The 26,510-nt window shown below is 53.0% G+C and overlaps 9 protein-coding genes across 9 annotated transcripts; 4 read left to right on the forward strand and 5 right to left on the reverse strand.

Moving 5' to 3' along the window:
- Positions 1-1,576: 1,576 nt before the first annotated feature.
- PSV08DRAFT_222180 (uncharacterized protein) lies at positions 1,577-5,252 on the forward strand (the record flags this gene model as incomplete). Its single annotated transcript, XM_014225954.2, has 3 exons — positions 1,577-1,905; positions 2,222-2,317; positions 2,464-5,252. 3 exons carry the CDS (start codon positions 1,577-1,579, stop codon positions 5,174-5,176), a joined length of 3,138 nt encoding a protein of 1,045 aa, XP_014081429.1. The 3' UTR covers positions 5,177-5,252.
- Positions 5,218-6,498, reverse strand: PSV08DRAFT_401441 (ribonuclease T2-like protein). The gene is made up of 2 exons (XM_014225955.2): positions 5,606-6,498; positions 5,218-5,509 (listed from the first exon to the last, which is right to left on the reverse strand). The coding sequence occupies exons 1-2, from the start codon at positions 6,446-6,448 to the stop codon at positions 5,366-5,368; spliced, it is 987 nt and encodes a 328-aa protein (XP_014081430.1). The 5' UTR covers positions 6,449-6,498; the 3' UTR covers positions 5,218-5,365.
- A 663-nt stretch (positions 6,499-7,161) lies between these two features.
- PSV08DRAFT_293508 (beta-lactamase superfamily domain-containing protein) lies at positions 7,162-8,309 on the forward strand. The gene has a single exon (XM_014225956.2). The coding sequence runs from the start codon at positions 7,442-7,444 to the stop codon at positions 8,291-8,293; it is 852 nt and encodes a 283-aa protein (XP_014081431.2). The 5' UTR covers positions 7,162-7,441; the 3' UTR covers positions 8,294-8,309.
- Positions 8,310-8,431: 122 nt separating this feature from the next.
- PSV08DRAFT_293520 (P-loop containing nucleoside triphosphate hydrolase protein) lies at positions 8,432-10,150 on the reverse strand (the record flags this gene model as incomplete). Its single annotated transcript, XM_014225957.2, has 3 exons — positions 9,897-10,150; positions 9,731-9,845; positions 8,432-9,680 (listed from the first exon to the last, which is right to left on the reverse strand). Coding segments are annotated over exons 1-3 (1,316 nt in total), but the record flags the coding sequence as incomplete, so codon positions are not given.
- A 122-nt stretch (positions 10,151-10,272) lies between these two features.
- PSV08DRAFT_201458 (chaperonin Cpn60/TCP-1 family) lies at positions 10,273-12,290 on the forward strand. Its single transcript, XM_014225958.2, has 6 exons — positions 10,273-10,402; positions 10,456-10,507; positions 10,563-10,585; positions 10,639-10,668; positions 10,720-11,556; positions 11,606-12,290. The coding sequence occupies exons 1-6, from the start codon at positions 10,349-10,351 to the stop codon at positions 12,209-12,211; spliced, it is 1,602 nt and encodes a 533-aa protein (XP_014081433.1). The 5' UTR covers positions 10,273-10,348; the 3' UTR covers positions 12,212-12,290.
- A 3,361-nt stretch (positions 12,291-15,651) lies between these two features.
- Positions 15,652-17,261, reverse strand: PSV08DRAFT_222196 (uncharacterized protein; the record flags this gene model as incomplete). The annotated part of the gene is made up of 2 exons (XM_014225959.1): positions 15,652-17,029; positions 17,188-17,261. 2 exons carry the CDS (start codon positions 17,259-17,261, stop codon positions 15,652-15,654), a joined length of 1,452 nt encoding a protein of 483 aa, XP_014081434.1.
- A 969-nt stretch (positions 17,262-18,230) lies between these two features.
- On the reverse strand, positions 18,231-21,103 carry PSV08DRAFT_39798 (ELMO/CED-12 family-domain-containing protein). Its single transcript, XM_014225960.2, has 5 exons — positions 20,640-21,103; positions 19,483-20,579; positions 19,182-19,435; positions 18,676-19,104; positions 18,231-18,612 (listed from the first exon to the last, which is right to left on the reverse strand). The coding sequence occupies exons 1-5, from the start codon at positions 20,904-20,906 to the stop codon at positions 18,593-18,595; spliced, it is 2,067 nt and encodes a 688-aa protein (XP_014081435.1). The 5' UTR covers positions 20,907-21,103; the 3' UTR covers positions 18,231-18,592.
- A 432-nt stretch (positions 21,104-21,535) lies between these two features.
- On the forward strand, positions 21,536-22,240 carry PSV08DRAFT_246891 (uncharacterized protein; the record flags this gene model as incomplete). The annotated part of the gene is made up of 1 exon (XM_014225961.2): positions 21,536-22,240. One exon carries the CDS (start codon positions 21,536-21,538, stop codon positions 22,238-22,240), a length of 705 nt encoding a protein of 234 aa, XP_014081436.1.
- A 338-nt stretch (positions 22,241-22,578) lies between these two features.
- Positions 22,579-26,134, reverse strand: PSV08DRAFT_39806 (uncharacterized protein). The gene is made up of 4 exons (XM_014225962.2): positions 26,101-26,134; positions 24,522-26,044; positions 23,349-24,469; positions 22,579-23,296 (listed from the first exon to the last, which is right to left on the reverse strand). Exons 1-4 carry the CDS (start codon positions 26,108-26,110, stop codon positions 22,708-22,710), a joined length of 3,243 nt encoding a protein of 1,080 aa, XP_014081437.1. The 5' UTR covers positions 26,111-26,134; the 3' UTR covers positions 22,579-22,707.
- Between the last annotated feature and the right edge of the window lie 376 nt (positions 26,135-26,510).

Here is a 26,510-nt window from a genome sequence, read left to right on the forward strand (position 1 = left end):
GCATGTCGATTGCACGGACGACAATCAAGAACCCTGCTCATATCATGGCTAAGGCTATGTTAGCGCATTGCCTTAGGTCCCGCAGTGTCGGATCCAGAAAGTAAAATCAAATTTTTTGCAAAGCGGATGACTACATCAAGGGCTGGATTGGGTAGTGGCTAGCGGCCACGGCGATCTATGAGGTGGGACGCTAGCCAAGCTGCTATCTTGCCGCCATATAGCAGCACCATAGTGCCAAGATGGTAAAGAGCTGGCGGCCTGTGCAAAGGGCTTACCTATTGGGGGCAAAGGTAATCTGGGCCTGCTATATCAGAGACAAAGAGGCACCAACGCTAGATGAAGGTGGTACGTACGAGAAAAAACACAGAGTTTATAGTTGCAATGTACATGTATATAGTGTGTGTGTGTAAATATGTTCAATGGCCTCCGTGCGCTCGTCTTATCAGCCCGCCTGCTATGCTTATTGGGCCATGACGACCATGAAACCTTGGAGCATTCGACACTGGCCAATTGTGGCAAAAAAAGGGATGCTGCTGCTGCTGATGATGATGGTCGTGACGAGCCGCTGCTTGCTCCATTGTGTGCAGTGTATATATGCGTGCATACGTACCCACTGATTACCGAGTATGACGTTTACCTACCGGGAACATGGATGTTTGAGCAGCGTGCGTGTATGTGTATGTATATGTACATGTATACAAGGACAGGATGGCTGCCCGTGCCTATTCATTGGGTCGTGGGTAGATGGCTGTGAATGTTATATGGGCAGTAAGTATAGCTAGATAGACAAATAGATAATGCCACTACTCGGGCAGCGTCGCATCTTTGCCGTACATGGCCCACCCGCATAAACAGCAGACGTCAAAAGGAGCCTCGCCGGGTGAGGGCCTGAAGGGCTGATGCACGATGCGGAACAGCTAGCGCGTCGAGCTTGTGACACCCCACGGCTCAGAGGCTTATTCGTAATAGCTGATAGAGCACCTCTAAATAACGAGGCGCGCTAGACCCCACCGGGCCTCGCGGCCAGCCAATAATGAATAAGCCTGTGCTAATTATTTCACCTGTCCTAATTCTCTCCCTAACTTTGCTTTTCCACCCTGGCCGCACCCTATACGCGCGCTCCCCTTCTTTGCCTTTTCTTGGCCCTTGCCGCCGCCTCCAATCCCACTCGCTGCTTTCCCACCCTCATTCAACACTTGATCCCACCCTTTCATCCGCCTGTCCTGTCCTGTCCATCCACCCATTGATTCTTCTTCCACTCTCACACACCCTCCTGCAGCGCCACCTCCTCCTCCTCCTCCTCCTCTGGCCGCACTGCGCAATTGACGCTCACAGCACCCTCGACACTGGTGTTTTGGCCATCATCCCCCTTGCCTGCCTGTGGTAACCACTATAGAGCATTCTTGGCTCTCACGGTGTATTACTCCGCTTACCTGCAGTTGGCGATCAATAAGCGCAAGATCCTCGTAGCCTTGCCTATACTGAGGCTCAGACATCTATCCTTTCGGTCCGTCTCAATGGGCTGGCTACGGCAAGCACAAGACAGTTTCGTATTAGTGAGACTACTCCAGACAGCATGAGCACCCAACAACATCACCGCTCTGCGTCTCACACTGCATCCATTGTGCATGCAAATGCCGACCAGTTTAGAGTTCAGCAGTCGGCACCGCCCTTTGCCCAAAGTGCTGCTAGGCCCCCGCCATCTGTTGCTTCGCTCCCCATCATCGCTCGATCGACAAAGGGCTATTGCCAGCACTGCCGCACCCACGTAGGCGACTTTTACAACTCGTGGAGTCGAATCACTGGCACCCTTCATGTTCCTGCCCTGCTCGGCTCCTACTCGTCGCGCCTGAAAAGCGTTGGCAGCCCCGAGCCTGCGTCAAAGGGCACGGCTCTGGATGGATGGTAAGCTTATCGATTCTCGCCTGTCTTTTCTCCTTTGCACCTTTTTCCCTTTGGGTAGCAGTCAGCCATCACATCATCAGGCGCCCTCAGATATACGTTGTCGCCTCCCGGTATAGTTCAGTGACATGGTATTTTAATTTTTCTTCTCTTTCCTAAGCACACTTGCGCTAGCGCGGCCCAAACAATTTCCACACTATACGTTTTTCATCTATTAAACCCGCCAGCCCGCTACCTGTCTGCCCACGTTCCGCATTACTGCCGTTCCGTTCACGTCCATACATTTTTCCTTCTACCTATTAGCTGACACCCTGGACAGCACCATCCTGCCTCTGTCCTGCCCACACCCTGGCTGTCACGAGACATCAATTGGTTTCACTGTCATCACTGCGCCTGCCGGTAAAGGGAAATTTCGGTGAGTCACCTCCCTTGCATCATCGCTCACCGAGTATTATGCTTGCATCTTGCTGTCAATGAGGCTTTGATGGCTATCCATTCCAATACACATAAAGCTTATTGCTTGGACTTACCTCAGACGGGCTAACAACTCATTTCGCGTAGTGGCCGCGATCTCTTTAACCTAAGCCGTATTGAGCTGCAATGTGAGATAGCGCCAGGACAGATCATTGTCATCGAACCGCGTGAAGACACTGCGCCAGACCTATTAGCAGCTGAGACGCCTAGTCCTCCTCCTTCATCTTCTTCTTCATCATCACCATCTTCTTCACTAAACAACATTCCCAACCCATCTTGGACTAAAGCCATGGAGGTTGACACACGTATGCCGTCATTGCACCAATCGGCCTATTCTCATACCCACATGGGCCTACGTCATGATCTCGATCGCGATGCCGCAAAGCAGCATCTCATGTATCCCATTGAACACGACAGACAGTCGCGAAAACAACTATCGTCATCGATACATTCTCCTCCAGTGACCACTTCCTTGCACAGCGCTGTTCAACCGGCACCAAGCAAAAGACCCTCAATTTCATCTCCCGTAGCGGAGCCAATACACCAGGCTGATTCACCGCAACAAGTATCTGCCATTCACCTCACTGGCGATGTGCGTGAATCTCGCGGTAGTGTATCTAAACCACAGTCTGCTCCCGAAACATCACAAACAAATGGCCACCAGTACCCTCGCTCACCTGGCGTGGTGACCATGGACGCTATTGAGCGTTTACAAACACAGATCTCTCAAAACAGCGGCGCCCTGGCTGCTCACACTCGCGACATACGTCGAGGCGAAGAGACCTTTCAACAAGTCGAGGGATCCCTTCGTCGCGAGTTTCAGGCCCAGTTGTTCCGTCAGACAGCCGACATCCAAAAGGTGGAAGAGTCTGCAGCACGACTACAACACGAAATGCAAGGCATGCGCCACGCCATGGAAGCCATCAGCCGAGAGATGGAGGCTTGGAGAATCGACAAGCAATCACGCAAATCTGTCTTTTCCCCAAGCCACCAGATGGCCGCTCAAGACTCGGCGCTCGAACTCATGGCGCAACAAATCACCGTCATGTCGCACAAGACGAGCGATCTCGACAATCTAAAGCTCCACATTGAAATCATGAAGAACAAAATCTACCGGCTCGAAGAAGGCGCCAAGGCTGCGTCGTCACATCCGCCGTCGCACACATTCCAGCTTCCACGTGAGACGGCCGTTGCACCTATCCCATCAACTCATGCCGCAGTGTCATCTCACCCCAGTACTCCAACAATTCCACAAGCCAGCGATGTATCTCGCCATGCCTCGAGTGGCCAGCACCACCAGCCGTCATTTGCACAGCCAGCACCCAAGCCTGCAGTTGAAGCTACATCGAGAACTGAGCCTGTGCCTAGTCAGACCAGTGGATGGGCGACCGTCAACGCTGGAGTAAAGCGGAGTTCCCAAAGCGGCATGGACAGCCCCCAGGAGAGCACTATCCATGGGCCAAGTTCCCCAAAGCGGCCAAAGCTAGGCGAAGCTGAGCCATTCCCTGGCTACACTGCCGCGCAACCACCACCCAGTCGTGCCGCAGTCGAACCGATAAACGCTCAGTTTTCAACACCTGGCCAAGCAATTACGTCTCAAAATTCTGTAGCTGACCAGGTTCCCTCGCCTCAACCACAGCAACAAGCTTCCTATTCTCCCTACACCCCGCAGTATGCGCAGTCAGACGATGGCTGGCGGCCCGACTCCCAACGTATGATGGGGTATCGGCCTCGTGGCCGGGGGCGTGGCGGCGGAGGGCCCGGCAGTCGGGGCGGTAAAGTTCGAAGGAGCATGCTCGTCCAACCTCACGGGACCTTTGCAACACCAGAATGGGAGTCGGATGACTGGCAGAGCCATCGCAGCTCACAAGGCAGTCCAGAAGAATTCCATGCCCACATGGCACACTCTGGCCGAGGTGGCATAGCACGCCGTGGCAGTGGTGGTGGTGGTGGCGCACGTGGAGGCTATATGACAAACGATCGCACTTCAAGCCTTGGCCTACAAGGGGTGACGGCTGGCATCAGCTTTGGACCACCTGGTGAGGCGTACGGGTCTGCAAAGAGGACTCGTACAAAGCCCGTGCGAAATGCAGATGGTGTGCTTATTCGAAAGGATGGCCGTCCTGATATGCGTTCACAATCGTCGGCAGCCAATCTGCGCAAAGTGCATGCTCGCAAGGAAAATGATTCCAGCCACTCCCCTACGCCCACAAGCATCCAGTACGCGGCCCCGGTTAGTGCGGCTGACACACCCAGCCCTGCTGGGCTTGCGGCACACCCGAACGCGACCGATAAGCACAAGGCGATCATGGGCAAGATCTTCCCCGAAGGTTTGGATGCATCCCGCAAGCAACATGACTATGCTAGCCAAGTGTTTTCAGAGGAATGCGACCACACTGTTCATACGCGTTCACATGGTCATCGTTCTGCATCCAAAACGGACAAGTCCGTTAAAAAAGAGCAAAGCGAACATGGTGCGAGTCCCAGGCGAAAACAAAGCCCACGGAGACAAGACGTAGATATGGATAGGGCTGATAGTCATGCTGATGAGGAGGAGGAGCACGAGGAGCATGAAGATGAAGAGGAGGAAGGCGAAGAAGGACATGAAGAAGAAGAGGACGAGGATGAAGGGCAGGCTCCCGAGCGATCTGGTGAGCACGCCAAAGCACACGAAGAGACTGTGACAAAACAAGCAGAAGATGGCAATGGTGCTGCTGCTGGTTCAAGGGCTGGCTCGGAAAGCCGGGCAGTGGAAAGCTCAACGGCCAATGACGATGACTGTATACATGTACAAGCTTAATAGGTTAATCTTTTCAACATAGTAAATGTTACCTGTAGTTATAGGTTACTTATGAATTTAAATTCCTTTTGTCTTATTGTTGCTGCCATTTGCACATGCACGTTGCTGTTCCTTTTCTATCCGCATTCATTATTCATATGCTATAAATGTACAAGAAAAGATGCAGCACAGCTACTAACACTTGCTTTATTAGTACGGAACCGTAGGAACCTTTTCCGATCCATTCGTTCGCTCCGGGTAAAGAATCGCGCCCTGTGTCTTTGCACAGTTTGTCAGGTAGCTCGCCGACGCATTAACAGGAATGGTGTTTCCTTCCTGAGGGCGCCCGTAGACCTAAGAAAATCCTCGTTAGCAAAAACAAACCCCCGGGGAAAAAAACACATCTACGCGAAAAAAACCAGATGAAAAAAAAACTTTGAAAATACTCACGTGCTCATAATACCACACCTCATTCAAGACGGTAAAACCCCTATCCGTACTATTCCTCCCCGCAGGCGTTTCATTGAACCTAGGCCCACTGCACCCCAAAAACGGGACACCACCATGCCTCTCGGCCAGCACGGCCACAAGCTCATCATACGAATACCTTGACGTATTCGTCGGCGCAATACCGGCCTCGCTCAACCACTCAAACGTGGGAAAGCGCTTATAATACTTGACGGCCGTCTCGAAAAAGTCGACGACATCCTCGTGCTGGCGGTACAAGGGGCCATAGCAAGGCAGGTTGAAGGTCGAAAAGCAAGTTGCGTGTTTAGAAAATTCGTGGCCGTGGAAGCCGGCGTTGTCTTGCTGCCAGGCGACCCAGTACGTGGACATGTACTCGAGGAGGTCGTAGCGGCCAAAGGGCTCGAGGAAAGTGTCGATGTTCGGGCCTGTGTACGGGACGACGACGGTGCCGTTTGGCAGGCCGTTTGTCGTGTTGGGCGAGGGGATGGGGTCGTACTGCCGGCTTAGGTCGCAGTACTGGGTGTAGCTTCCGTTGCAAAAGTCGGGCCAGAGGCCGTGCAGGGTCCAGCTGTCTTTGGGGAGGTACTGGCCTGAGGATTCGAGACCCGTGTACGTGTTCCAGAATTGGGTGCTGAGGAGGAGGCCGCCAAAGGTTTCGGTGCAGCACGAGTCTACCTGGGAGGCATCTTGCGAGGGGCAGGATAAGAGGGGTTGTTGGAGTTGGCAGGTGTGGTTGAGGGGGGATTGGAGGGGGTAGAGCTGGGCGGTGGAGCATGTGGTGAGGAGGGCGAGGGCGACGGCCCTGGGGAGATTGTGTTCCTTCATGATGCTGGGGGGGGGGAATGGAAAGGGAAATGCTTAATGGGATTTGGCACGCAAAAAACAATCAAACTACAGCTGAGGGAACCCAATGGGTCTTATTATATTCTTTAGAGCAGAAAAAAAAAAGTTGGCCACAGCCTTTTACTAGTACGTATGTAAACGTATTGTCCGCTGCGGCTCCAGGTGAAAAAAAACCAGTCTTTGCCTTTTCTAGAAGGTAAGTATTCCCGCGGTTGCAAGGTACGAAGGCCCGGCGTCGGCCATGAGCGAAAGGTGGGTAAGGTGAGGTACCTGCGTGTAAGCTCGACGGCCTCACGTGTGCGTGCCATTGGACGATAAGAGAAGCACGCCCCCAAGCCACCTGGAGAATGCTTGTCTCGACGCGATATCTGCTCCGGGGCTAGACATACTCGAGAACATAGGTGTAAACCGACCTTTGCAAATTGAACCGAGCACGAAGTCATATCGGTCTGTAAGGGTGGTTGCACGAGCTCTCTGATCTGACGCAGTCTGCTTGCGTTGTTTTGCGGGACAACTTTCTCTCCGATGGACTATCTCTGCGTGACCAGCTCCGTCATACATTGGCTATAACATCATCACTTGCAGCGTCGCAACCATGCGCAGGTATTTACAGTTTTCAGCGTGCTCCAACCCTTCCTTGGACGCGGTAGAGTGCCAGAAATGTCTCCTGCGTCCACCATAACACCACTCGCGCCGCGTACACCAGACGCATACACAACCGCCCATCACATCGGCAATCCACCAACTTCCTTCAAGAACCCATGGCCCTCCTACAAACCCAGCGGCATAGCCACCGCCGTGCGCACACGCTTCACGACACCCAAAAACTTTGTCCCTGTCCCCAGCGACCGCGTCGGCCTCGTCCAGGTCCGCAAGCCCGATTTCAACACCACCCGCAACGGGCTCAAGGCAACATGGATCGGCCACGCAAGTTTCCTGCTCGAAACAACCCGTTCAGACTCTAGCGAGCGAGGCATGCGCCTCCTCATCGACCCCGTCTGGAGCGAGCGCGTAGGACCCTACGGCATGGTGGGCCCCGTACGCTTCACACCACCGCCCTGCACCATCGACGACCTACCCCACATCGACGCCGTATGCATAAGCCACGACCACTACGACCACCTCGACTCGGACACGCTGCGCAAGCTCAACAAGAAGCAGAACGGCGACCTGCGCATCTTCTGCGGCCTAAACGTCAAACCCGTCATCACGGGGCTCGGGACTGGCATCACAGCCGACCAAGTCGAGGAGCTGGACTGGTGGAACGGCGTGACGCTCTCAAAGCAAGGCGTCGGAAGCGTAGACGTAATATGCACGCCTGCCCAACACCGCTCCGGTCGCGCGCCCTGGAACTTTGACGCTACACTCTGGTGCAGCTGGGTGCTTCGCGAGGCCTCCTCCTCTTCCCACCCAGCACCACCCAAGTCGCTGTTTTTCGCCGGTGACACAGGATACTGCCATGTTAACTCTGACGACCAGTACTCGCACCACGACGCCCCGCACCCTCCTTGTCCCGCTTTCAAAGACATAGGCATCCTATATGGCCCCTTTGATCTCGCCTTGTTACCGGTCGGTTGCTTCAAGCCGCGCTCAGTGCTGTCGGGCCAACATGCTAGTCCGGAGGATTCCGTGGCAATACATAGGGATGTGAGGAGTAAGAGGAGTGTGGGCATGCATTTTGGCACGTTTAGAGGCGGCTTCTCCGTCAATTACGAGCCGGTTACTGAACCGCCGGAGCGCTGGCGAAAATGTGCAGAGGCAGAGGGGTTGGAGTGGGGGGTGGAGATTGGGCTGTGTGATGTTGGGGAGACGGTGGTGGTGGAATAGGAAATCTTCTGCTTTGTAGTGCTGATGATTAACGTGGTGATGTGACGTTGATGCCTTCGAGTACACTGGTGGTTAAGCTCTAATAAATACCAGTCTATGAGCGACGATAGGTTTTTTAAAAAAAAACAAGAAAAAAGTCAATAACGATTCGGAAAGATGCATTACAACTCTATCATCTAAGTGGCAGTAAAGCGCCTTCGTGACTACTCGTACAGCGCCAGTCCTAGCTCTCAACCTACAAGTGGAAAGCCACTTGTGACGGGATGAATAACATCCCTTAGTTATACTGCATGTACGTGGCAGTCGAGTTGAACTTGAGGTTACCCTTGATGACCTTGTCAACGGCAGCCAAAAAGTCCTTCTCAGTCGCAACCTTTCTCCTTGCTCGGATGGCAAACATGCCGGCCTCTGTCGCTACACTCCTCAACTCGGCACCTGTGCTGTTAGGGCAGAGACGGGAAATGAGTTCCCAGCGAATGTCGCGCTCTACGCTCATGCTCTTGGCGTGGATGCGGAGAATGTTGCCACGGCCTTCCATGTCTGGTAGCGAGAACTCAATCTTTCGGTCGATACGTCCGGGACGCATGAGGGCAGGGTCCAGAGTGGAAGGCCTGTTGGTGGCGAACATGACCTTGATGTTACCGCGAGCGTCAAAACCGTCGAGTTGTGTGATGAGCTCCAACATGGTACGTTGTACTTCGTTATCACCTCCAGCACCATCGTCGAAACGCGCTCCACCGACAGCATCGATTTCATCAAAGAAGATGATACACGCCTTCTTTGTTCGCGCCATCTCGAAGAGCTCACGCACCATCCTAGCACCTTCTCCGACATACTTCTGGACAAGCTCTGAACCAATGACACGGATGAAGGTGGCGTCGGTTCGGTTTGCGACTGCTCGGGCGCAAAGCGTCTTTCCGGTTCCTGGTGGGCCGTAGAGTAGAGCACCCTTTGGAGGGTCGATTCCGAGGTTGACGAAGCGCTCTGGTGATAATAGCGGCATCTCGACGACTTCTCGCAGCTTCTCAATCTGCTCCTTGCATCCACCCACATCTCCGTATGTGACGTCAGGCTTGTCCTCGACTGTCATCATGGTAACCGAAGGGTCGATCTTGGGCGGTAGAGGAAGCAGGATCTGGTACTTATTACGGTCGACACCAACTCGCATACCTTCTTCAATGTCCGTGGGTGAGACACGCTCTCCCAGGTTGACGACGAATTTCGCGATTTGCTTGACGTTGATGACATACTTGCTCTTTTCCGAGTCTTTCTCGTCCTGTATTATCTTGGTGCATCGTGCGACCTGGAGGGGCTGCTCTTCTTGCATGCGTTGGCGGTCGGCGGCAATGTCCCATAGATGTGGAGGTGCGAGACCGGTATCTGATTCCTGGAGAGAGGTGAGCGGGGGAGGCCAAGGTTGATAGTGGGCTAGACTACCTTGACTCCAATCTTCTCGTTTATCGTTTGCTGCTTGTCCTTGATCTCCTTCTCCAGCTTCTTCAGCTCGGCGCCATAGGGTGCGGCGCCGTATGTCTTCAACACCTGGATGTCTCTGCCATTGCGTCAGCATCTATGCCGGGGAAATAGCACCGGCCAAGCTTACTCATCAGTGAGAGGTGTGATCTTCTTCTCCTCGACCTCGTCGTCGGCAAAGTTCTTCTGGTACTTCTCCCAGGACTGGCCTGTGGCTGAAGGCATGGTTGCGGTGTTGGCGGCGACTGTCGGGCGGCCGGTGTACTGATAGGACTATGCGGGCGTGCGAGTGTATGGACGGAGATGTGTCTGACAGGTCCTAGATGAAGAGAGCGACAGTCGGACGAGATGTATTTGTGGTGGGGATCGTGAACGGGCGTGGGTGGTGTGCTATGCAGTGAAGGTGGTAGCTGTGGTTGATGCGGCGATGGGCCCGGCGAGTCGGAGCTTGTCACTGTCAGTGCGCTACGTCTATCGCGTTCTCGAAATCTTGTCAGGTTCGCGTCTCCGGCACCCAAAACTTCCCCGCCAACCCACCACGATACCCCCCCTTTGTCTTTGTTTTCTCTCGATTCCCCGAATATGGCTGCTCAAGTTGCAAGCGGCGGAGGCGGTGCCGGAAATGCTGCCTTCAAGGTACGGCTGCCTCCACCATGAGCTCTAAAAACATTGACTGATGGCAAGTACAGGACAAAGAAAAGCCCAGGGCGGTCCGCAGTGCCAACATTATTGCAGCAAGAGGTATGGATATTTCTCCCATGTACTCAGTCCCTCTAAACTGACTCAAAATGTGTAGCTGTGGCAGATGCGATCCGAACGGTATGTCCCACCACCGAGTGCGGGGAACAAGACGAATACTGATATTTTGGCAGTCTCTGGGACCAAAGGGAATGGACAAAATGGTAATTGGATGCACATAGTCTCCACACAAGTCAATGGCTAAATTGCCGCAGATTCAAACCAGCAAAGGCCAGACAATCATCACAAACGACGGAGCCACCATGTTGAACCAAATGAGTGTCATGCACCCGTCGGCCAAGATGCTTGTCGACCTCGCACACGCCCAGGATATCGAGGCTGGAGACGGTACAACATCAGTCGTGGTTATTGCTGGCAGTCTTCTGGGAGCTGCTGAGCGGTTACTGGCAAAGGGCATCCACCCCACAGTCATATCCGAGTCCTTTCAGCGTGCAGCTCAGGAGGCCATATCCATCTTGACTGAAATGGCCATTCCCATTTCTCTCACCGACAGGCAGACTCTCCTCAAGACTGCTACAACCTCCCTCTCTTCCAAGATCGTTGCTCAAGAGCCGAAGCTGCCCATCATGGCCGTCGACTCGGTGCTCAAGGTCATCGACCCCAAGACCGCCGACAACGTAGATCTGAAGAACATTCGCATGATCAAGAAGTTGGGCGGTACTATTGAGGATAGTGAGATGATTGATGGGCTGGTTCTCAACCAGCCAGTGGTCAAGAGCGCCGGCGGCCCCACACTCAAGGAAAAGGCACGGATAGGTCTCATTCAGTTCCAGCTGAGCCCCCCAAAGCCAGACATGGAAAACCAGATTGTTGTCAATGACTACAGGCAGATGGACAAGATCCTCAAGGAGGAGCGGACATATCTATTGAACATGGTCAAGAAGATCCAGAAAGCAAAGTGCAATGTCCTCTTTATCCAAAAGTCTATTCTGCGCGATGCTGTCAACGATCTTAGCTTGCATTTCTTGTCAAAGCTTAAGATCTTGGTTGTCAAGGACATCGAGCGCGATGAGATTGAGTTCATCTGCAAGGTGCGTCAACATGCAGTCTATCATCAGAGTTTACGCTAATACGAAGCAGAGCACTGGTTGCAAGCCCATCGCCGACATTGACTCGTTCACAGAAGACAAGCTTGGCTCGGCCGACCTTGTTGAGGAAGTACAGGCATCAGGCGCTCGATATGTCAAGGTCTCGGGTGTCAAGTCAGCAGCCAACACCGTGTCTATCGTCTGCCGGGGTGCTAATAGCCTGATTCTGGACGAGACGGAGCGATCGCTTCACGACGCACACTGCGCTATCCGCTCATTAGTCAAGAAGAAGGCGCTTCTTGCTGGTGGAGGTGCTCCAGAAATCGAAATTGCACACCAACTCTCCCTCAAGGCTCGTGAACTCACCGGCACTGAAGCTATTTGCTGGAAAGCTTTTGCCGATGCCATGGAGGTCATCCCAACTACACTAGCGGAAAACGCAGGTCTCAACAGCATCAAGGTCGTCACCGAGCTGAGGCATAGACATGCGCAAGATCAAAAGTACGCAGGAATTAGCATCAAGAGCGGAGGCGTCAAGAACGACATTAGCGAAGAGAATGTGCTGCAGCCACTGTTGGTTAGTACCAGCGCCATTGAGTTGGCAGCCGAGACGGTCAAGATGATTCTCCGAATCGACGACATTGCGCTGTCAAGGTAGAAGGAAATAACAATGACACTGCCGTGATCCGTTGCAGCAAGATGATAATACCATGAGCAATGACAAAAGATTACGAGAGCTTTGTAGAGATCCACCAAGTGGCGTGATGTTACATGTTTGTGAACCCAAGCAACCCCTGGTGCATCTAATGCATGAAAAGTCGTAATCAAATCCTGCATGTAAAGAAGTGAGCGAGTTTGGGACGTGCAGATAGTGGGTTCGCCACAGCTGTTCTCTGTGCTGCATGTTACCCGAATGGCTCGAGTAGCATGAAAGTGTAATTATAAGTACATGAAGCGAGTCGGATTGCGTGGATTCGCTTGACGTTGTGGGGCTTCCTCTTTCGCATATTGTAATGAGACCCTGCGCCGGTGTATCCTAGTAGCTGCTTGGCCTGTTGGTCTGCTTCCGTAGACTCCTGCATACTGCAGGCGTATAACTAGATTTGTGTTTATGTTTTGGGGGCGAGGGCGATGCGGGCAGGTATACTACGGGTAATATGGATTGATTTTTGCCGTAGCAGAAATGTATGTCGCGTCATTCTGTGGGTCTTGTAGAATTTAGATGCTGCGCTTAGAACGGATGTGCTGATCTTCCGGGTCTTGGGAATACCGGTACTGTTGCGAGGAGGTGTAGTGGTGTGCTATGGCTTGGGGCAAACATTTTGGTGATGGCAAGAGGGGAAGTTGGCAATTCGTGCTTCACGCTACTAGTCAATGTGTCGAAGAGGTACATGTCTAGCTAATACAACACAACAGTACTTACCACTCCATCATGAATGTAGTTGGAGATAATTATCTGAATGATAGTGCCTACGTATACCTTCGCTTACCTCTCTCCTCCTCCAAGCCCACGAGCCACCCGTTCCCTTCTCCATACGTTAGTACCTCACAGAAAAAACACCCCCCCCCCCAAAAGCTCTACCCGTCCCACCTTTCCCCAAACCAAGCACACCCGTAAACCTTTTTACCAAAATCCCTCACCACAAGCCCACCCATCTCGCATCTGCCGAACCCTCTTTTCTTTCCCCCAAACTCCTCACACTAACCCCCCAACCATCAAAACGCTTAGCCACAAAACCTTAGCACGTTTCATCATTTCAATTTCTGTCTCCACCCCAACTAAACCACCAGTACTAGCGCTGACACAAGAGAAGAGAAGAGAAGAGAGAAAAAAAAATAGAGATGCGGCCCACCAACCAACTCTGCTCTTTCTCTTTCTCACTAAACTAACCCACCCCAACCTTCCGCTACGTACTATCATCCTCCCAGGCCCCGGTTTTGTTTTCTTCCCTCCAAACCCGGCACCATTCAAACCAACAAAACCGGCCCGGTCAAACCCACTAACTCACCCCCCCCCAAACTGTAAAAAAAAATAAGTGTGTCTGTGTGTATGTGGGTGTGAAAACAAGGGTCCAGAGGTGGCTTTTCCTGCACACCCCCCCCCCCTTAACTCTCTTGTTCTTTGCATTACTACTGTACAGTACGTAGTAAGAACCGGATTTATTTTCTCTCCCTCTCTACTCTTGCTTTACCCCCCAACCTTGCTCCGTTCTTTTTTTTTGTTCCTTCGCGGAGCTGAACGGAGTGGCTGAGAAGAGCAAAGGGGGGAGGGGGGGCTAGACGAAGTGGCGTAGTGTCAATCTTGCAAGTTGTTGCCAAGGAATGGTGTGGTTTAGCACTGTGGCGTAAGTGTGGAGTTGGGAGGGGCGCGGGACTAAAGGGTGTTGTGTTGTGTTTGGGCGGGGGCTTAGAGTTAGGGTGGTGCGACGGAGAGGGAGGGGAGGGGGGGGTTGGTAAAAGTGACGATGGAGAGAGGACCGGCGGTTTTGGGGGTGTGGTGGAAATGTCTGGAGGAGAAGAGGAGTGCGTGTGGAGTGGAATGTTGCGGATGACGTGAGAAATGGGAAATGTGTTTGTGAAGAGAAGGCGTTTTGGCTGTGCGGAAACTTTTTTTTTTTTAAAAAAAATCTTTCTTTCCTTCTTTTTTCTTTTCATAGATTGTGTTATTATTCTCGTTCATCCATAGGTTTCTTGGTAGAAGGTGTAAAGCGTGTAACGGACAAACGTAGGCATGTAGTAGCTAACATCCAGCGTCATACAAATGTTGTTGCAAAAGATGGAGAACCAAAAAAACAAAAAAAAACATGGATAGCCTTGCACTACAGTACTCTATCTCAAGCTTTGTTAATACAGGCCGATGGAACCTATATGTTTTACTTTGCTCACATGCTTTCTCACCGGCGTATACGCCAATGTCGCGACTTGCTTTTTTGCTTTTTTTCTGTAGCAATAGCATGTATCATACTTGCCCCGCCCCCTCGACACCAATGTCCCTCAGGCGTTTGTTATCACGCGTGTGCTGCGCCTTCAGAAGTATAGCCGTTTCTCTGCTGACTCGGACTTCATGCGCCCGTCGTGGTCATCGCCCCCTCCCACACCCCGGTTTCTAACTGTAATCACAAACATGCCGCTTGCCTTTTTTGCTCTTGTCATCAAATAGAACATGGACACGACATATGACATATGACATGTAAGCACTGCTGATGCTGATCGTTGCCTGCGCAGAGGGTAATCATAAGCACACTGACATGTTTTTGACAATCTTGGCTCCATTTGTAGAAACTACCCTTGTTATTTACTTTCATGAAGTAATCCTTGTTGGACAAACTTGTGTACACGTTACGGGTTTATTTTCCGGCTACTACTCTATCACTCGTTTGATATGTGGGGGGCGCGTTTTCTGCCGTCCTTTAGCTCGAAACACAAAATCCTCGGCCAAATAAGGGGCCCGTGTGCCGGTATCCCCTTTTGGTCTCGTTCTCTCTTCCGAACGGCATCGCAATGATCGGTGGAAGGAGATAACTAGTCATGTAACGAACAAGAAGGGGAAATAAGACTATTTGAAAAAAAAGCAAGGGAGAGTGATAGAGTGTATAGTCAATAGGCGAGACAACCTGGTCTGTTCTGCAAAGGTAGCTTTATTGCCAATAGATACGCTCGAGTAAGGGCAAAAAACAAAGTAACAAATACAATGAAGACGCTTTTTGGTGGGAAAAAGACAGAGAGAGAGTCATGCTCAGTGTAATAATCCTTACACTGACTTGCCGATCTCAATGGCTGCCGCAAATCATTCTTTGATAAATCTGACTAGTTGAATTGCACAGGAAGAACCTGGCATGGATGGGTTGAAAGGAAAACGCCTCATTCATGCATCTGAGTCGTATTGTGCATCGTAGTATATCGTACAATTCTGGTGCCCAAACCAGTGTGTCAAACCAAAAAAAGAGCAACGACAACAAAAACGCCCGCTCAAACGCAGCAGACCTGTTGGTGAATTAGAACTAAGAAAGTAACAACAGGGTTTAAAAATAGACTAGAAAGAAAAGAGAGCACGAGGCCCACAAGGGTGACACGCTTCGAGTAACTAGCGGATGTAGTTCATCGAGATTTCAAACTGGTGCGCTTGAGCAGGCGGCTGACTAGGTTTCCGCGCGGCTTGGGCTTGACATAGAATGCGCCTTTGGTGCCGGTCATGTCGTCGCTGAAGACAAGATCCTCTAGCGCCAAAGGATCGTCTTTTCGAGGCTTGGGGCTAGACGAGGCGCCTTGCCAGCCATACAGCTGGTCTTCGTCTGCACGGAGATCCGGACGGGTCAAGGTCATGCGCAGAGTCATCTCCCGGTTTAGTTGGGCGTGTGTTGAGTGTACAGGCGATGGCATTGGTGAATCCAGGGACAAGTTCCGATGTGATGTTTGGCGAGAATGTATACGAAAAGATACGCCGGTACTGGAGGGCGTAGCTGGCGATTCCATGTCGGCAACAGAGTCGGCATCTGATTCTAACCCTTCGTTATCGTGACGGTCATCCTCGAAGAAGGACAGTTGTCCGTCTCTGAGAAATGTTTGCATGTCCCGACTGAATTTGCAGGCATGAGTGTCAATCTGTGGTAGGTGGTAGTGCGGTGCAGTAGTGTCGGGGCTTGTTGATGATGGGAAGCCGAATTCTATGGCTTCATCAAACTTTTGAGGAGAAGCAAGGTACATGCGTAGCTTCTTCCTCGCCTCCGGGTCCTGGTAGTGAGTGGCCTCGGGGTCGAATACAGGAGAAACGGGCGTGTGGACTGGCGTGCGGCCAGTGAGAGAAGAGGATTGTGAGCGTTGGTGGGGGCGAGTGTTGATACCACTCAGGAACGGAGGCCCAAAGGGAGAGGACGATGATCCGCCACGGACAGGATAGGAGGTAAGGGACATTGCTCTTCTCATGTGGCGGGCAGGCATTTCCTTGGAGGTGAATATAGGAGTAGGGGTGGCCATGGTGTCGAGGTATGAAGGAGTAGTGGAGTAATCCGGGACCTTTTCCAAGGCCGCAAAGAGGCCGCTCGGTCCGCTCAGTGGGCTTTCTGCTGACGATACTGAACGTGGTCTTAAGAAGCGTCCGCGCTCGGCAGTGTCGAGACTAGACGACTGTGAAAAGTCAAAGTAGAAGTCGTCGAAGCGTTGCTGTGCCCACTCGGCGTCTGGGTCGTCGGCCGTGAAGGAATGGTCGCGCCAGCCTTGAAGAAGCAACTGCTCCTCGTGCGAAAACAGCTGCTTGCGGACTTTTTCGGGTAGAGAGAAGAAAAACTCAACGTCAGCGGGCGAGATGTCGTATTCGAGCACAGGCTTTTCGAGTCTGCGTCTGCGGCGTGCGGCACCTAGTGACAACGTGGGCCGGTGGAGTCTGGAGGAACTGGCCTGGGAAGAGCGGCCTGATGTAGGCTCGTCCAAGGCCTGCCGTTGGATCTGCAGACGCTCCAAGGACGAAAAGTACTTTCTCCTAGAAGGGGACTAATTAGCGACGATATTCTCAAGGGTGTCCTCATGCTACTGCAAGGTACAGCCATTCATGGCGGGGGGTGGGTATCGGTATCTGCACGTGACACATGCGCCCCTATCACACTGGCGGGCCAATCACAAGCAGCTGGTTGCACTTACTGGACCGAATCGGGCAGCGCCTCGAACTCCGCCTGTGGGAGAGGCAGCGTAGTGCTTCTGGGTTTGCTCCTCATGGCATCGGCCTGAATAGTGTGGAACGGCGATGGCGTTGTCGTCGGTTTGGAGCCAGGGACAAGAGAAGTTCAGCCAAGGGGCAGTGGTGGTGGATGTGGATGACAGGACGAGGGATGCTCCGGGGCCGCCCAGGGCACGGTGAGGCAGATGGGCGGGCTGTGGAGGGTGGTGTGCAAAAGTACTATGTAAGTATGCAGGTAGTATGATGGGCATTCGAATGGCGGGCCGGAAGGCTATCCGAGGTGGAAACAAGGGCCAGGCCGGTGATGTTAAAGAAAAAGAAAGAAACTACACTGGAGCGCAAGAGGGTAGCAGTGCAGAGGCTGAGCAGAGTAGCAGGCCAGAGCAGCAAAGCTCTAGTGAGAGGCAGCGTGGCTACGACAGAGGCACCGGCTGGGCGGGAGCATATTGGGTGACGGGATGCCACATGTGCAGCTAGGGCAGCGGTGCAGCAGCCTCCTGTCCTGTCCACCGCGCCCACGGACCTTGGTAGAGCCGTGGTGGTTCCTCCGAGAGTCAATCCACCGCGATGAGCCTCTGCAACTCTCTGCTCTCCACCATTGGCCTTCGCTGTTTCAGAGCCGCCGTCTCCGCCCTCCGACCGCCAGCGGGTCTCGCGGCGCTCCTAGCGTGCGACACACCGCATGCCCGCTGCTATACCCGGTCCATGGGATTGCGCACCAGCTAGCCTTTGCCCATGGCTCCCGTATCATGGACGTCCAGAGCGTGCGTATTTGCTTCTGGAATCTTGCCTGCTGACCGAGAGCACAACTGCGCTCGAGCACGTCCCGTGCAACGTCCCGGCCATGCGCTGTGCAACATGGCGCAAAACAAAGCAGCACAAAGCACTCACCACTCGCTCGTCCGCCCGCCGCCCGATCCATTGCAGCACCAAGTACACGCTTCGCTTGCTGGTCCTGGTCTTGTGGCATTGCAATATCTAACAGGTGTAAAGGCAAGGAGACAAAATCCAGTCAGTATCCAACAAAGGAAAGGGTATCTCAAGAGAAGCGCCTCCGCTGCCCGCCGTCATCGGCCGACCGCCAACCGCCAGCCGCCAAACCCAACCCAACCGCCAGTCTGAACATCCTCAGCTCGCCAGCAATCACGTCCGGCGGCACATACCCCGCCATGCCCCCCTCCAAGCACTATAAAGTGGACTTTGCACACTTGTCCTTAGCCTACCCAACAGCCTGCACCCCGCCCTGTTCCGGCCCCAACCACTCCTCCCCACATACATACCCACCTCCACCGTGCACATCCCATCTTGCTTGCTTGTCTAAGGAAACCCCCCCCCTCGTCTGCAGGCGACTGCCTGTCGCTGTCCGCCTCAAGCTCCTGCAATGTCATCTACACGTGACGCGTCAGTACAAGGTCCACCTGCCACCTCCACTCCACACCAAGAACACTCACAATAGTACTCGTCATCCAGCCCTTCGCGGCTGGGCAGCACTGGTTCCTCTAACCCTACATCCTCGTACCGTACGTTGAGCAGCCGGATCTTGAGCCCATACCCCCCGATAAATGTCACAAGCTTATTGGTATTCGCCGTAATCGGCTGTTGGTTGAGAAGCATCAGCAGCCCATCAAGCCACTCGGAAGCAAGGGTATGGCTTTGAGGGTGCAGATGCAACAGCACACTTTCTTTGCGTCCTGCACCTGACCCACTCGACGTCTGCCGCGCATGATTGGATAGAGCCATGTACCCGTGGATTGTGATTTTGGTCGACGTCGACGCCCGCTCATGGCCTGGCAGCGTCCTCACCGTACTGCCAGACGATGCCGTCGACGGGGCCGAAGCCGAGACATTGCTCACAACCGATGAGACAATGGACAAATCGACTGTTGATTCAAGTGTCAGCCGCCGCGAAAATGCAACTGGGCCCTGGGATGCACCTAGCGGAGCGCGTAGTACTTACTCTTTTCCTGCAGCGCATCTAATTTCGGCTCTGTCGCCGTCTTTTCGTTAAAGTCAGCGTAGTGCAGGTATCGCCGGTTGTGTGACAGTCGAACAAAGCGCCACGACGAAGGCACTGCACGGTTGCCAGCTACCGGGCCGGTGTTTGTGCCAAAGTCTGCTCCCATTGGGAACCATGCACCCTGAAGCAAGCATCTTATACGTTGCTCTTTGACAAACTGCAGCGCCTCGTGATTGAGCTCGTCGCGAACTTGGCTGTCGAGTGTTAGCTTGGCACGGCATCCAACAGGCAAACTGCATACCGCAGGTGATGGCCCCATGCATCTTCATACGTCAGTTCAAGCACCTCCATCTGCAATTCTCGCAGCCGTTTGAGCTCAAACTCTGCCAGCTCCTCTTCAACCTCCTTGACATCTTTCGTTCGTGGTGCTTGTCCCACCACCTGCTCAATCAAGATGCGAATCAGCTCCTCAATCTTTTCAAAGTCTTCAATCTGCGCGCCTGCTGCTTTCCATAATCGGATGAAGGCATTCAGACCACTCGTGTGTAACCTAGACCAATGCAGCAACAAAGGTTTGAATGCTCGGTCAAAGTTGGCCCGCGAGTCGGTATGGCGGATAGACTCAACGTCATCCAATTTATCCACTTCAAAATGCTCATATAGTGTTTGCGTGACCGAAAGACTTGCCCGAGCAATCGGACACCGTTGCTCGGCCGGCTCGGCCGACTGCTCCAATAAAAGCTTCTGAAAGCCATCTTCGTTTTTATAAACAAAGTCTGTAATGTCCATAAGCCCCAAGAATCCAGTCCCATTGAACTCCCACGCCGGCGACTCTGTCTCGAAACCCAGCCGGCTCCATTTTTCCGGATGGTGCTTCTTGCTGCCTTTTGGATCTGACGATGACCTGTCTGGTTGACTCGCAGTGTGAAGGCCCCGAATAGCCCTTCGATGGTCGGAAATTTCCAGATCCACTTTTTCTTCCCTCCAATTCCTCAGCAACGTCTTGGTCAATGTCTGAAAGTCCAATAATGGGTGAGCCAGGTCTTGTATTGCGGTACTCTGCATGAGCCCATATACGCTCTTGATCACGCCCAGCTCCTGGAGCTGCTTTATGAACTTGGGCCATTCAAAGGCGGCATCGTTTGCAATGGCGTCACGCATCAACGCATTGATAAGCTGGAGAGAGTTTGCACAGAGCGCATGGTCGGCCGACGTAATTTTGTCAACCAAGGAGGATAGGAACTGGGGCTGGGCGTCGACGGCTGGCTTGAGGCGCTGGAGGCCTGTAGTGCCTGAGTGGGAGCTTCGGTGCGAGGGATGGCCAACGATTACGGCAAGGACTGACATGGCGCCTCGATTGACGTTGACAAGTGGTTGTGCGACGACGAGGTCGACTATCTATTGTGCACTGGTTAGATGTACTCACGCACAACAACAGTCTCTCCTCTCTTGACTTACTCTTGCAATCAAATCATCCGTGACATGGTCCCATCCTTTGTCCAGCTCGAGCAGGCGGGCCAGAGAGGTGAGACAATAGGCCAGTGTGTTTCCGGTCGAGTGCAGGGCCAGAAAGCGCAGCTTAGGCAGGCCCCCTTCGTAGATGAAGACATCAGCGAATGAAGGGTCGCCGATGGCATTCTGGAGTTTGAAGACGGCCATTTTGCGCACCGACTCCTCCTCCGCGCCGAGGCGGGCGACCAATTCAGAGACATTGACGCTGTCCATCTTCTCCAGCTTTCAGCGTGCAGGGGGTATCACAGTGTGGGGTATGTGGTAGTAGTGCTGCGAATGGCGATGTCATGCCAATCACGCGCAGGCGGCGAACATGACACAGACGCAAGAGTGCCAGAGCCGGGGGTATTTGCGGGCGCTGGTTGTGCGCAAATGCTGCTGCTGTCGTCGCTGTTCTCGTTGCCGTCGCCCGTCGCGTGTCGAGAGGAGCGTGAAGGGAGAGGCTTGGCAGCACGTGAAGCGCGTCGTGGGGGTCAAGTCAGCCGGTCCCCTGTCGGATGCCTGATTCGGCCGCTAGTCAGGTACGCCGAGCATGTGCCTTGTTTCTAGGCCCGACAACAGCCCGTCCGTCCTCTCTCGTCGTCGTCGACTTCGTATTCAACAACATTGGGCCCAACCCTTGGTCGCTCTCTTCCCCCTCGAGACCCACGTCCCGCACCCTGTCTGTATCCACTGCCTTGCCTGACACGTATAGTACTGTTCGCGTACCAGTGTCTCTGGGTTGCATCATCGCACGTTCCACCTCTTTTCGCCTTCTTCAAGACTACACCAGTGCTCCTTCACCTCGCCGTAAAACCATCACCACAACAACAACAACCACAACAACCGCCGCAACCGCCACCATGGTATACATTACCTCCGACCTCTTCGGCCCCAGCACCGCACGCGATTGGCAACAAGACGGCACATCTCACAATTGGCATACCATGGCCCCCGACCAGCCCGCCGCCGGTCTTGGCAAGAGAAAGCGACAAGCAGGCGACGATAGACCACAACTCTACGAACGCCCATGTACCTCACTTCACACGTCCGGCACCGACATCTCCCCAAAGACCATCCCACGCCAACACCGCTCCTCACTAAGCCGCGACTCCCCCCGCCTCCACCATCCCAATACCCCGCCATTCGACTCCAACAACACCCTCTCCTACGCCTTCCTCCCCTCAAAACCCACCGACTTCTCGTCCGACCGCCGCCCCGTCAAACAGCTCAAACGCTTCAGCCCCAAAGCCCCCCTCGTAAAATCAACCTCGCACCTCATGGATATCGATCTCGATGTCCAAGCCCCTACTACCTGCGGGACGCCGGCACACCACCATGCCGTCTCCGACCTCCGTTCGTGCCATGCGTGCAAGAAGGCTCCCACGCGAAAGAAGGACTTGGAAAACTATCTCGACTGTAGAAGGTGTGAGGGGAGAACGTGCTTTATCTGCGCGAGGCAGTGTGTTGGCTGCGCCAAGGCGATTTGTAAAAAGTGTATAGTGGAGGTGGGGGAAGAGGGGGATGCCTGGTGTTTGGATTGTTATTCGCAAACTATCAATTCTTGATCCTGGAATCTTCTCCAATCCTTTTTGGTAGCTTTTCCTTTCTTTGACCTAGTTTTTTTTCTTCACACCTATTTGCTCATTTCATCTTTTTTTTGGCGCTCGCTTTTCGCATTTTTTTTTTCACAAAACAATCTTTGGCCTTTTTGGGTGGTTCTGTTTTCCGTCCGTACAGCGAGCGTTTGCATTATTGCTTTTTTTTTGGCTTTGGCGTCTCCATCCCATCAACGTACGGAATGCATGCGACAATTAAGAACGATTTTCCTTTACACAGTTTTGTGATATTTGGTATGTATATAGCAGGGACGAATATCTTCCTGCACCAAAACATAGGTTGGAGCATATAATGCAGTCGTCAATATGGATATGAAGTAGTAACGAGTATACCAAAGACGAACCCGAAACAAATAAATTCATGTCTAGTATTGATAATCGCCATTTCAAGTCACCATCATAAATTCCATCCTTTTTCACTCCTCATCATCCGTATCCTTCTCCTCAACCACGCTCTCCGTCTCCCCCGTCGGATACCTTCTCAGACGCGAACTCGCCCCCTCTCCATCCTCAGTCTGACTATTCTTGGTACTGCGCCTACGACTCCTGCTGCTCACAACACCTGGGAACAATTTCGGCTCCCCGTCCAACGTGACGGAACTAGTTGAACGCCTTAGTCCCGAGTCTGGGTCATCTAAACCGGCAGGTGGGGCCTGACCGTCTACCGGCTGTTGGACTGTAGGCACGGCGTTGGGGTTGACGGTCATGTTGTTGGTGCGGTGCGGACGGTCGACGTTGCTGCCATCGTGGGCACTGGTTGGTGACGCCGGTTGAGTTTGCGAGTTGGTTGCGTCGGCGGTGGATCCTGAGGGCTTGAGGCGGGCGACTTGAGCAGGGGGAAGCATGGAGAAGAATTGTTTGCTACCCGCAGCTGAGACGTGCGTTGGTGACCCGGGGAACGCGACTCCTTGGAGCGATTTGGGCGTCTGGGGTACCTCAGATTGCAGGTTGGAGCTGGTTAGGTCGTGGCTGCCGGCCTGGGCTGCGCGAGTGTAGCGATCAATCCTGGGTCGTGTTAGTATGAATATCCAAGAAAAGTTTCAGGCATAAAACTTACATGGCCAGCTCTCCCATGAGAGTCTCATGTCGGAATGCTTCGCGGATGCTGGGCACATTAGATCTTGCCATGTCATTACCCGCAACACCGGGGAGATGGTAGTTGTTGCCCAACCACTTTTGCTTGACTACATGCTCAAAGCCACTCTGCTCGACTGAGTGTTTGGCTAACTCACACATATCCACAGCACTCAGCTTGTAGATCTGCGCCGCGACTGAGTACTCTTCAATCAGAGGCTCCTTGGTAAAAGCAAACTGGAGAGGATCATCCGTCGACAACGAGACGTTCAGACCCCGTCTAAAGTAGCTCATGAACGGGTTTCGTTCATACGCCAGGAAGAGCGCGTTGTTGCTGAGAGGCGACATGGCCACACCAATCTGCTCAAGATAGAAAATGTATTGGAGAAGAGGCACCTTTCGGAGTAGTAGGCCATGGCTGATGCTGTGGCAGCAAAGAACCGCTGCAGCCAAATGATCGGTATCACCAGCCTCACCACAGTGCGGACGGAGGAGGAACGTGTTGAAGCCCCGCTGTTTTCTCCAGACGTTAAGTGACGACATGTTCGCAAACAGATAGTACATCCAGTAGCTATATGGCGGGTTCTGCTTTGTAGACCACTCGCTCGGGAACGGGAATTTCTTGTACACGCGGCGCTCGACTTTGCTTTCGTCGTCAACACTATCAAAGCCAATGACCCTCTGCAAGAAAATGTGGAGCTTGGGGTGACTTGAAGGGTCTTTGGTGACTTCAAACAGAGGCTGGAATACATTCACGATAACTTGCTGGAAGTTATCCATTAGACCAGTTGCCTTGTACACATCAAACAAGCGCGGAACCTGAATCAGCCATCTAACGTTGGGCGAGAAGAGCTTATTGTCAACAACCCAAGCCGCAAGCTTGTCCCACTCGTCAATGTCTCGGCCGTAGATGGAAATGCGCCATTCTACGAACTGGTACTTGCTCGCCTCGAGATCGGAAATGACTTCTTTGGTGATTTCAGCCAAGTAGCGGCCTTTGACGAAATTGTCTGTCTTCAAGAAAATGGTTCTTAAACGTGATTCACCAACTGGGTTGTACTTTAAGTTGAACTTATCAAAGCGATGGAATGAGTCGGTATGGGCCTGTATGGTTAGCATCGTTGTAACAAGAATGCCAAGTCGTTACGTTACTTACATGCATATCCAGTGTGTCGATACTCAGATCGTATGCCGTCAAGTTGATGGACTCAAATACTTCCCTCAGCGTGAGATGCTTACCATCACGGTACAACACTACCTCGTCAGGAGACTTCTTCATCTTCGACTTGATAAAGCGCAGCAGATGCTTCTGGTTCATGCATGCAGAATGGTGAACGTGCGTGTCGACCTTTCGTACATTGTAAAAGTCTCTGTGAGGTACCTTCTTGGTATCGGCTGTCTCTTGGTACTCGTTGAGCAAATAGTAAAGGTTGAACTTTCCTTCGAGGTATTGGAGGCGGCGGAAAGCGAAGCTTTTGCTGGGTCCATCGGAAGATATCTCCAGAATGGAATCGAGATCAATGTAGAATTCGCGCAATGTTGGGATTGCAATAATGGGTGTATCAAGCTCAGCAGATTTAGCAGTCTCATATACTTGGTACACGCCACTGTCGTCAAGCCGGAACGACATCTCACCAGGACCAGGCACGGGAAGGCACTCTTCCAGGTGGAAATCTTCGCCGATGTTGGTGCCCATTTTACGAGGTGGCTTAGGCATCTCATTCGGCTCTAGAATACCGCTGTTTTGCATGCTACTAGCTGCATTCCGACGCTCTTTGGAAGTATCATTCCACACAGGCTCTGGAGGAGATGGGTAAATGCGCCAAGCTGGGTCATCTTTGGGATTGTCGAAGGAGCGTTGCAACGACAAACGGATGTACTTGTGGCGCAGATCAAGCACTTTTTGAATGTTTGCGTAGATGGAACTGAGCTCAGCAGTGATGCTGGAATCAGACATTGCGAATCCTCCTGCCCCTGTCCCAACGCCTATGCCTGCACCTGCACCGTGGATCCCTTGTTCAGCCAGAAGAGGCTTGTGTTCATGAGGAAGATTAGGGTGTTGGCCATGCGATCTGGCCTGTTGATCAGCCTGGAGAAATTGGTCGGTCTCGTTGTGGGCACCTATAGGGTCAGGGACTTGCTGGGTCATGTGCCGACGAGGTTCATGCAACTGCTCTGCGTGTGACGAGCCGATGGGTATGTAAGGCCGTTGGACATGGTTGGCATGGCTGACATTGCTCTTCCGCGAGCGAGTACTCTCGGCCCTGCTGAGAAAGTCGACACCGTCAGTGCCACCGAAATTGGCGGGGAATGTCTTTGCGCGCATGGCGGGGCTGTGCATGTCTGCTTGGGGGCCGCCGTGCTGCGTCTCGAGCTGATGCCTCTGATAGAACTGCTTGGCTTCGGTGTGGCTCATTTGCTTCTCAGCAGTGTAGTCGTAGAAGGCAGTCCGGCGCTGTTTGTCGCGGGGGAGTATGCCGTCATCGTCGTCTTCCATGCTGGGGCCGGCACCTCGCTGCGATGCTGAAGTCGCACCATAATTGGTTTTTGTACGCCCGCTGCCGCCGGGCTCTGTGTCCGAGTCCTCTAGATCGAGCTCGTCTTCTTCTGACGAAAATATATGATCGTCGCGGGCAGGGCCAAAGTCTGGTGACGCATCCGCATCGGCAGAAAATGCTCCTGCAGGACACATCAGTATGGTTGGGTAAGAGATGGAAGGGTCAGCGAAGGGCTACCTTTCAGCATGGTGGCATTGAAGGGTGGGAGTTGTGAATGCCGGGGTGGATGCAGAACTGCGAACAAGACTCACACACACAAGCAACGCGCATCGGACCTCGCCGACCAGTCGCCTTGCCCCGTGCCATTATGTCAAATATGGACTCGATGACTACTGCATGTCACACCTGCTCCTAGCGGCATGGCGAGAAGGACTCAGCAAAAAGACATGGAGGCTGCACGCAGGTATGATTGCACTCGTGCAGGTCTACCACGGCCATGTGCACATAAATACTGCGTATGGACTAATTCGCTAGGCCCCTCACCCTCGGCTTGCAATGTTGTCGGCGGGGGAAACTCGACCATACCGTGTCTGTCGCCCACCCTAGCTAGGATCGGTGCTGCATCACGTGACCGACATCTAGCGCGG

Source organism: Bipolaris maydis, assembly GCF_028858645.1.
Source record: "Bipolaris maydis strain C4 unplaced genomic scaffold PSV08scaffold_6, whole genome shotgun sequence".
Taxonomy (NCBI): domain Eukaryota; kingdom Fungi; phylum Ascomycota; class Dothideomycetes; order Pleosporales; family Pleosporaceae; genus Bipolaris; species Bipolaris maydis.

What these genes read in the sequence shown, in the direction of transcription:
- PSV08DRAFT_293508 (XM_014225956.2), top strand. Translation starts at nt 7,442, where the DNA reads ATGCGCCTCCTCATCGACCCCGTCTGGAGCGAGCGCGTAGGACCCTAC.
- PSV08DRAFT_39806 (XM_014225962.2), bottom strand. An exon ending in TCGACACACTGGATATGCAT is followed by an intron (nt 24,470 to 24,521) that starts GTAAGTAACGTA and finishes CTAACCATACAG; the next exon opens with GCCCATACCGACTCATTCCA. An exon ending in CTCATGGGAGAGCTGGCCAT is followed by an intron (nt 23,297 to 23,348) that starts GTAAGTTTTATG and finishes AACACGACCCAG; the next exon opens with GATTGATCGCTACACTCGCG.
- PSV08DRAFT_39798 (XM_014225960.2), bottom strand. Translation starts at nt 20,906, where the DNA reads ATGGACAGCGTCAATGTCTCTGAATTGGTCGCCCGCCTCGGCGCGGAG. An exon ending in GCATGGGGCCATCACCTGCG is followed by an intron (nt 19,436 to 19,482) that starts GTATGCAGTTTG and finishes AACACTCGACAG; the next exon opens with CCAAGTTCGCGACGAGCTCA. An exon ending in GCTGGATGACGAGTACTATT is followed by an intron (nt 18,613 to 18,675) that starts GTGAGTGTTCTT and finishes CGTCACGTGTAG; the next exon opens with ATGACATTGCAGGAGCTTGA.
- PSV08DRAFT_401441 (XM_014225955.2), bottom strand. Translation starts at nt 6,448, where the DNA reads ATGAAGGAACACAATCTCCCCAGGGCCGTCGCCCTCGCCCTCCTCACC. An exon ending in AGGTGTGGTATTATGAGCAC is followed by an intron (nt 5,510 to 5,605) that starts GTGAGTATTTTC and finishes GGATTTTCTTAG; the next exon opens with GTCTACGGGCGCCCTCAGGA.
- PSV08DRAFT_201458 (XM_014225958.2), top strand. Translation starts at nt 10,349, where the DNA reads ATGGCTGCTCAAGTTGCAAGCGGCGGAGGCGGTGCCGGAAATGCTGCC. An exon ending in CCGGAAATGCTGCCTTCAAG is followed by an intron (nt 10,403 to 10,455) that starts GTACGGCTGCCT and finishes TGGCAAGTACAG; the next exon opens with GACAAAGAAAAGCCCAGGGC. An exon ending in AGATTGAGTTCATCTGCAAG is followed by an intron (nt 11,557 to 11,605) that starts GTGCGTCAACAT and finishes AATACGAAGCAG; the next exon opens with AGCACTGGTTGCAAGCCCAT.